The sequence below is a fragment of the Malus sylvestris genome, chromosome 3, assembly GCF_916048215.2.
Source record: "Malus sylvestris chromosome 3, drMalSylv7.2, whole genome shotgun sequence".
In the NCBI taxonomy this organism is placed as follows: domain Eukaryota; kingdom Viridiplantae; phylum Streptophyta; class Magnoliopsida; order Rosales; family Rosaceae; genus Malus; species Malus sylvestris.
The window spans coordinates 12,892,133-12,900,080 of record NC_062262.1 but is presented as its reverse complement, the minus strand read 5'-3'; the positions used below and the strand labels follow the sequence as shown (position 1 = coordinate 12,900,080).

Genomic DNA, 7,948 nt, shown 5'->3' with positions numbered 1-7,948 from the left:
TAGACTGGGGATGAGCTGGAGAGGCAAAGCATAAGTTGATGTTGAACTTAGAGCAGAACAACCTGAACTTCTTGTTGTCAAACTGTCGCCCATTGTCAGTGACTATCGCATTGGGAATGCCGAATCTACAAAGGATGTTCTTCCACACGAAGTCTTCTATCTTTGCCTCAGTAATGGTTGCCAAGGGTTCTACTTCGGCCCACTTTGTGAAGTAGTCCACTGCAACGACTGCGTAACAGACTTTGCCCTTCCCTGCCGGCATTGGGCCGATCAAATCAAGTCCCCACTGGGCGAAGGGCCAAGGGCTGATCATAGGAGTAAGAGGCTCTGGAGGGGAATGAGGAATAGTTGCATATCGTTGACATTTGTCACATGAGCGGGATACTTTGATGGCATCCTGGTGGAGTGTTGGCCAGTAATATCCTTGGCGAAAAGTCTTGTGTGCTAGGGACCGAGATCCAGCATGATCTCCACAGACTCCTTCATGTATTTCCCGAAGGACGATTTCCGCCTCGGCAGGCGTAAGACACCTTAAGTATGGCAGGCTAAAACCTCGCTATTGTGGCGATACCCTTGACGCGGGTTTGACCCACTGCATTGACTGCCTGGGGGCGAGCGCTATTGTGGCGATACCCTTGGTTATCGGGATAGTTTCCCTTACTCTTTTTACTGAAAGGAGAGTGGTGAGGATGGAAATCCTTCCTCTTGCCTTGAAATTGATATGTCTGTTGATTCGGTGAAGCATTATGCAAGGCATGGGGAGGTGCCACTGCTGTTTGGAAAGTCGAGGTCTTCTCATTTAGGTGAGTCTGGCTTCCACCTCCCACTTGTTGATAAATGATGGTTGTAGGGGGTTTCTCCTGATATGTCTTTGCCTCGGCGGAGGCATGGTTATAAGCCTGCGCCATCACCTCAGAGTAAGTCTTCCAAGTATTGGCATTGATCATGTATTTAAAGAAACAATCACGTAGGCCTGCCGTGAAGGCTTTGAGGGCAGTCTTGTCGTCTGCCTCGGCACACCGGGAGTATTCATGGCTGAAGCGGCCAGCATACATACGTAATGACTCGTCTGGCTTCTGGCGGATAGTGTACAAGTCATCTGCAGAGTGCAAGCGATCGGTTTGGAAAATGTGTTGGGAAACAAATAGTTTCCTCAATTCCTCAAATGAGTCTACCGTCTCAGGTGTAAGACGACAATACCAATTTAGAGCTCCACTAGAGAGGGTGGAGGGGAAGAGAAGACATCGCTCTTCGTCGGTGTGCATCCGGTATGCCATGGTGGACTCAAAGAGGTTAAGGTGCTCAATCGGGTCCTCTTTTCCAGTATAAAGTTGCAAGCCAAGCTTTTGCTTTGTCTTTGCTTGAAGGGGGGTGTTGAGGATCCTCCTTGTAAGAGGGCCAGGCCTGGGTTGGTTCCAGTCAGGTATTTCAGCCTGACGTTCAGCCTTCAACTTGTTTACTTCCTCAAGAAGTTGTAAGACAAGGGGGTCCTGAGCGGAGTTATGTGTCACTGGAGCTTTCTTTCGTAAATCTCCATCTCCTCTTGGAATTAGGAAGGTTTGATCAAGGGCATGTGATTTTTCCCTGGACTCGCTGTACTGGCTTCCAGGGTATGTCTGTCGGAACACCTCTGAGTCCCCTGTACCCTCATGTCTCTCTGGGACTTGTTGCCCCTTCCCCAAATTGGTGGCCGGCTTGGGCCGTGGCAGGGGACCGAGTCTCTCAGAAATCCTTGGGTCATTAATCTTTGAGCTTATATGGATGGAATTCTCTCGACGTTGCTTCAGGAAATCCCGACAATCGCGAAAGACGGCTTTCGATCCTTCTGCCCCTTCAGCAAAGAGGTGTCTCCCTCCACTTCTCATGGTTCGGGTCGAAGCAACTGGGTTAAGAGAAGCCTCATGTTGATTATCAAGTCGAGGGGTAATCTGTTCCCTATCAGGGATATCTATGTCGAATGCATGTGACCCTCCATGTTGGAGGGCACCCAGTTGATGGTTGACTTCCACAGGGGCAACAAGCTCGCGTGTCTGAGCTTGCCTAGCTTCGTGGAGTGTCTCGAAGAGCTTCTCATATTGCTCCTGGAGGACCTCATTCCTCATTGCTATCTTGTTGTTCTGAGCTTCCAACTCATCGACTTTAGCTTGAAGAAGAACTCGTTTTCCTTCCTTCTTTCGTTGTTTCGCACTATGTGCAAGGGGGGTGTCATTCTGTGTGATGTGGCTTCCTTCGCTTCCCATGTTGGAGAGGGATGCCTGATCAAAAGAAAGTGTACGAATGATAGAAACCAGCTTGACACAGCTGAAGAGAGTAGGAATAAGTGTCGTTTCCCACAGACGGCGCCAAATGTTGATGCACAAAATCAGCGAGGACTTTGGTACAACAGAAAGTGTCAGGTTTTGTGACCTTCGCTTGGTTGCTTGGTTGCTTCAGTCACTAGTGAGGATAAGTACGTAAATGAATAGAGACAGAGAAGCAAACACAGGATGTACGTGGTTCACCCAGATTGGCTACGTCCACGGAGTAGAGGAGTTCTTATTAGTAGTGAAGGGCTTACACAAGTACAAAGGATCAAGCTCTCAATTTAGTGAGTTCTTGTGAATGATTTAACACAAAATGGCATTAGGCCATATTGTGGGGGAATGACCCCTATTTATAGAAAAACTTGTAGCTTTGTCACATTGACATGTGTCATGTTATGATTGGTTCTTGATGTCGACACGTGCTGCGCTCTGATTGGCTTCTAATCTTGACACGTGTCGAGTAGTGATTGGCCTCCTGGTCGGAGGGGAACTCTTCTGGGTCCTTGACAGTATAGCGTTGGCCGGTGCTCGGTAGTTTCGGGATTGGTCAAGTATGGTACAAACACTTTGAAAAAAAAGGCACTTTTTTAGAAGCATGTAGACCCTGCTTCTGCTTTTCTATGCTTTCTTTTTAGACATTAGATTTTTAAAAAAGCTTATTTTTTTAATTTTTATTTTATTTTATTTTTTTATCAAACACATTTAATGTTCCAGATTTTTTAATAAGTTGTTTTTTTTAAAGCACCACAATCCCAAACTCACCTAAGTACTGCAGCCTAGTGATATTCTTCTTCACTTATAAGTGACATGTCTTAGGTTTGATTCTCGCCAAAGGCGAATTTGAATCACATTATGCTAGCTCATTGTGAGGCTTAACCCACTCCCTCACCCCTTTAGTGTAGATAAATATTGTATGTAAAAAGAAAAAAAAAAAGAAAGAGTTTTAACGGTTGGAATTGCATCTTCAAACAAAATTGAGTTGCATGAGATCATTTGCACTGCGTTTCTTTGATTTATTTCAGTTAGGGCAATAAGGTGATTGTAGTAGCCTTAGTGATTCCTTGAATTTATGGAGTCTTGATTTCTTTACAACATTTGTTGGTATTGGTTTTGTTAACCGTAGTTTTTTAATAACGAAAACACATAAAGATTGTTTAATGTTGTTGTTTTGCTATATAACATATGATTGAAAACAGATTCGTTCGACCTGTAGGGACCATACGATTATCAAACGGATTCAAATGAGTTGATTCCACTAACAAAAACACATAAGTCCAGACTGGCTTAGAATCATTTTCATAAATAAAAAAAAAAAAAAAAAACGAAAAAAAAAAGAAAAAAGAAAAAAAAAGAAAAGAAAAAGTTGAGCCGGATCAACTCGAGTCGACCCGCGCCCACTGTTTCAATGAAGTAGATGGTGCTGTCATTCATCTGTCTAGCTGAAATAAAGGCATGGTGCAAAAGTAGAAAGAAGTAGAACTATATTATCTCAATGCACCAATTAAAGATAAAAATGACTTGAGATATTCTACATCTAAGCATTTAAAACAAAAGAAACCGAGACAAAGGCCCGCTTCATCCTACTCTTGACACTCTGGTTTTTCACACTTGTACAAGACATTTTATTGAATTGCAACGACAAAGGAGGAGCTCTCGATATGTGTCTCAAAAATCTTTCAAATGTTCAAGCATGGGACGAAAGCTTGCTCACGAAGCCAGACCGCTTGGTTGACTGGTACTGGCTTTGCCTTTGTGATTGCTGGTAACGTAGTGAGAAACAAATTTGTTTTCCTGCTTCGTGAGCCTGAGGCGTTTCTTGAGATAGAGAAAATTGTTAACTCTCTGTTTGGTTATCTCCTCCTCCTCTTCGGGAGCTATCTCCCTTAGCATCACCGTTAGTTGGTAATTGGGTCTCACTTTAGTTCCATCATTGCTTTTACCATGGTAGTAAAGTCTGTTCTTGCGGAATCCCACGAATCCCTTTCCAACCAAGGCCCCCGCTGCAAGGACAGAATGCAGAACAATGAGAATTGATTTTTAAGAAAAATAATAGAATAAATAGAGGAAACATTACTGCACTTGCATTATTTACCAACAAGAAGACGTTCTGGATCCAACCCATGATTATAAGTTGCATCTGCCCGGGCTGAGTGAAGAGCCTGTGAACAGTAGTGTCGGTCTTAATTAATGTTAATATTTTGTTTTAAAAGATTATGACTCAAAGGAAAAATACAAAACCTCTAGAGGCTGTGAAACACATCCAAATATTAGACATTTCTTCATCTGTGAGTTCTAGATGAGCATAATCAAATAATTATGTAAAAAATACTTTAGCCAATATCCTATTCAAAATATTAAATCATTCACATGATGATTACTATAATTTGTAAGAAATGAATATCATTTTGTAAGACAAAATACTCAATGACACACACACACACCGATTATTTATCTAATTAACAGGCTTCCTAGCTTAACAAAGTGTGGAAGGAAGGGCTCTATCACCTGATGCACAGTTTTTGCTGCTTGCTTATCTGTCACTTGCAGTTGCAATAATGCATCTTCAACACGCATACCACGAACCAGTTTAGCAACCAAGTTGACCTTATTAGGGCTCTACAAGCAAGCAGGGAGTGAGCTAAAACGAATAAATGTATGCCCATTTCAATGTATACCATCCCCACCCCCACCCGCAGCAGCAGCCCAAGGAAAAACCATTATTTAAAAAGATGCAACAAGTGTGAAATATGGTAACCTGATTAATTCCCTTTAAGACAAATTGAACTTGTGAAGGTCCAGAAGGTGATTTCGTGTCCCGTTCTTCACTGTTTTCACCATCTGATGCTGATAGAGGAGCAACTCCAGCAGACAAATCTGCAAGCAAGTTCCTTGAACTGGAAATTCCCTTGTGATATGGAAAACAGCGAATACAATAATTACATGGCAATTAAAACAAAAGGAAAGAGAAGAGCAGAAAAGAGAAAATCACAAGAGTTTTGTGCATTACCAACTGTTGACAGTAGTGATAAAGAGGCATTGACATAGTTTGAGAAGGTGGTGTCTGGAGTTTCGGAAAATGACAAGGAGAAAAAGAAGAAGTACTATAATTCTCCATTCTTTTCCCAACTTGACGGATTAGGGACTGCACACGCATCTGCCAACCCACCATGTCTTCAACCAAAGTGAAGAATTCTCCAGCTGCCCAAACACAATAAAGCAGAATAAATCAACCAATAAACTGTTAGGGGAGAGAGAGAGAGAGAGAGAGGGACAGAGACAGACAGAGAGCAAGCAAATGAAGGAGTTGGGGCGGCTAGGGTTTTTAGGGGAAGAGTTAACTGTACAGTTTAGATATATTCAGTATATAACGTACAAATATATTTGTTACAAAATATAATCACCAGTTGACATCTGTTTCATAGATATTTTATTCGCTTGTTTGTCTGTTCAGAATGTCCCAAACTTACAAAACCAGTTTTAAACATACAAATGAACTGAATAAGAAGATTAAAACAATTACACGATGCGAATGAATTAAACACAAGGGTTTAGGAAGACGTAATGAACCTTACCCCACAACAGAGTATTCACTTGCACACACAAAAAGACACAACTCCTTATATACATTACATACATGCATATGTATGATTTTTAAATTAATCGAATACTGAATGAAACTGAACAACAACGAAGAAACATTTTTGAGGTATCCCCCTACAGGGATGTAAGAAACTGAGTAGTCACTTGCATATACAAAATAAATCCCTGAATGGTCATTTTAAGATTAAAAAACTGAGTATGGACATGCATATGTATCGTATTCAGAGCAAAGAACTTTTAAATCAAACTCTTCAAAATAAATTTTGGTAGAGTTCCCCCGATTTTAAAACGTTTTTCAAATTTAAGAGAACGTGTTAATCACCTTCATAACTTATACATGGATTCACACCCATGGTCACTGGTCACTGGTCAAAAGATGCATAATTAGGTAACTGGTCACTGAGTCATTCATGCATGAAATCCAATTCGTTTTTGCATTTTCAAGTTGAACTAATAGAAATGCAGAACCAGACCTAACTAACAAACACAAGATTTTTAGGACCTTATCGAACCCATCTTTCTTCTACTAATTTCTGCACCACAAAAATTAAGGGACCTAGCTAACTGATCATAGAAGAGCTAGCTTACGCTCTTTCAAAGTCTATTCTCCATTCAAACAATTCCACGCTCTATATATTCCTACTACATTTGTCAAGTTGAATGCAAGAAACCCATAGGCTGTGAATTTGATTGAAGTGAGGAGAATTCAATTAGGTTTTTCCCTTCTAATCAAGAAAAATTAAAAATTAGAACGCAAAGTGTGAATTGAAAAATAGAAAACTTCTTGTATTACGTAATTGGTTAAGTCGAATGTAGTGAAGTTTTGGAAAAAAAAACCAAAAAAATCAAGTCTCAATTCATGAAAAATCCTAAAATACTAGCCAAAAAACAGAATCAATAAAGTATTGAGCCCAACAGTTTCCAGAAGAATCAGAAATGAAAACTAAAGATTTTCTCCAGAGACACAAAGGCAAGACATGTATTTTCTTGGCAACAAAAGATATCATAAAAAATCGAAAAAGGTAAAAAATCCGGTCCTCTTTACCTTTCCGGTGGCCGCATTTTTATTAGAAAAATCACATCAAATTAACAGGGAGGGAGCACAAAGTTCCCCTTTTTAAATCTTCAACCAAAACTAGAGATAATGAAATTAGACGTGGTTCAGCGATCAAATTTAAAAGTTCCAATATTCATTTGTGATACCAATTCCTTGCTATTGCAATTCAAAGCACAGCCAACAGAAGAAAGCAAATCTTCTTCCAATGTATTTCCATTGCATAGCTCTGCCATGCCTAAACCCTAAATCCCTATATCCCTAAACTAGAAAGAAATAGAATAAAAAAAATTAAATTAAAGGAAGAGAAATAGTAGAAATAAAAGTTGTAAGAGAACAAAAGAAGAAATGGATGAATTCCTAACAAGTGTTTGGAAGATGAAAAACCAACTTACGAAGGCGGCGGTGGCGGTGGGCACTAGCTGATGGTGAAGACCGGGGAGCGAGGAGTAGAAACCAGTGGGAGAGGGATGCCGTAAGCTCGTAACTCGTAACTGTTTTTGGGATAATTTCTCTTTTGATTTTCGGTCGCCACGTGTTCGCCTTTTCTTCAATATAACCACGGGCCCAAGCCCATCTAAGGATTCAACATAATAAAAGATGGGAAATAAAAACTAGCAAAATACTCTAAAACGAGACAATTTCTTAATTTCGGGACAGAAATAGGACATCCTAGTCATGCACAAGCCACGCACACCATACAAAAAATCAAACTTACTAAAATACCCATATATAAATGGGTTATTTCTCCCATTTTCTGATTTTTCTTTCTCTACTTTCTCTCCCTTCCTCTCTCTTCTCTCATACTCTCTACTCTCTCTCCCTTCCTCAGATCTCTGAGCTCCGATTTTGAAGAGATGGAAGTCCAAAGAGAAGTGAGAAGAGTGAGCTGGGCATTGGGTTCACCTCATACCTTTGATTTCGAACAAAGGGATGTGAGAGAGAGGTGAGAAAAGTGAGCTGGGTTTTATACCATATTTTCTGTTTTGGC

The 7,948-nt window shown here is 40.6% G+C and overlaps 1 protein-coding gene across 1 annotated transcript; it reads right to left on the bottom strand.

The window, feature by feature from the left end:
• Positions 1–3,763: 3,763 nt before the first annotated feature.
• LOC126617262 (uncharacterized) lies at positions 3,764–7,471 on the bottom strand. The gene is made up of 6 exons (XM_050285289.1): positions 7,353–7,471; positions 5,311–5,501; positions 5,059–5,208; positions 4,809–4,919; positions 4,396–4,462; positions 3,764–4,303 (listed from the first exon to the last, which is right to left on the bottom strand). The coding sequence occupies exons 2-6, from the start codon at positions 5,470–5,472 to the stop codon at positions 4,011–4,013; spliced, it is 783 nt and encodes a 260-aa protein (XP_050141246.1). The 5' UTR covers positions 5,473–5,501; positions 7,353–7,471; the 3' UTR covers positions 3,764–4,010.
• Between the last annotated feature and the right edge of the window lie 477 nt (positions 7,472–7,948).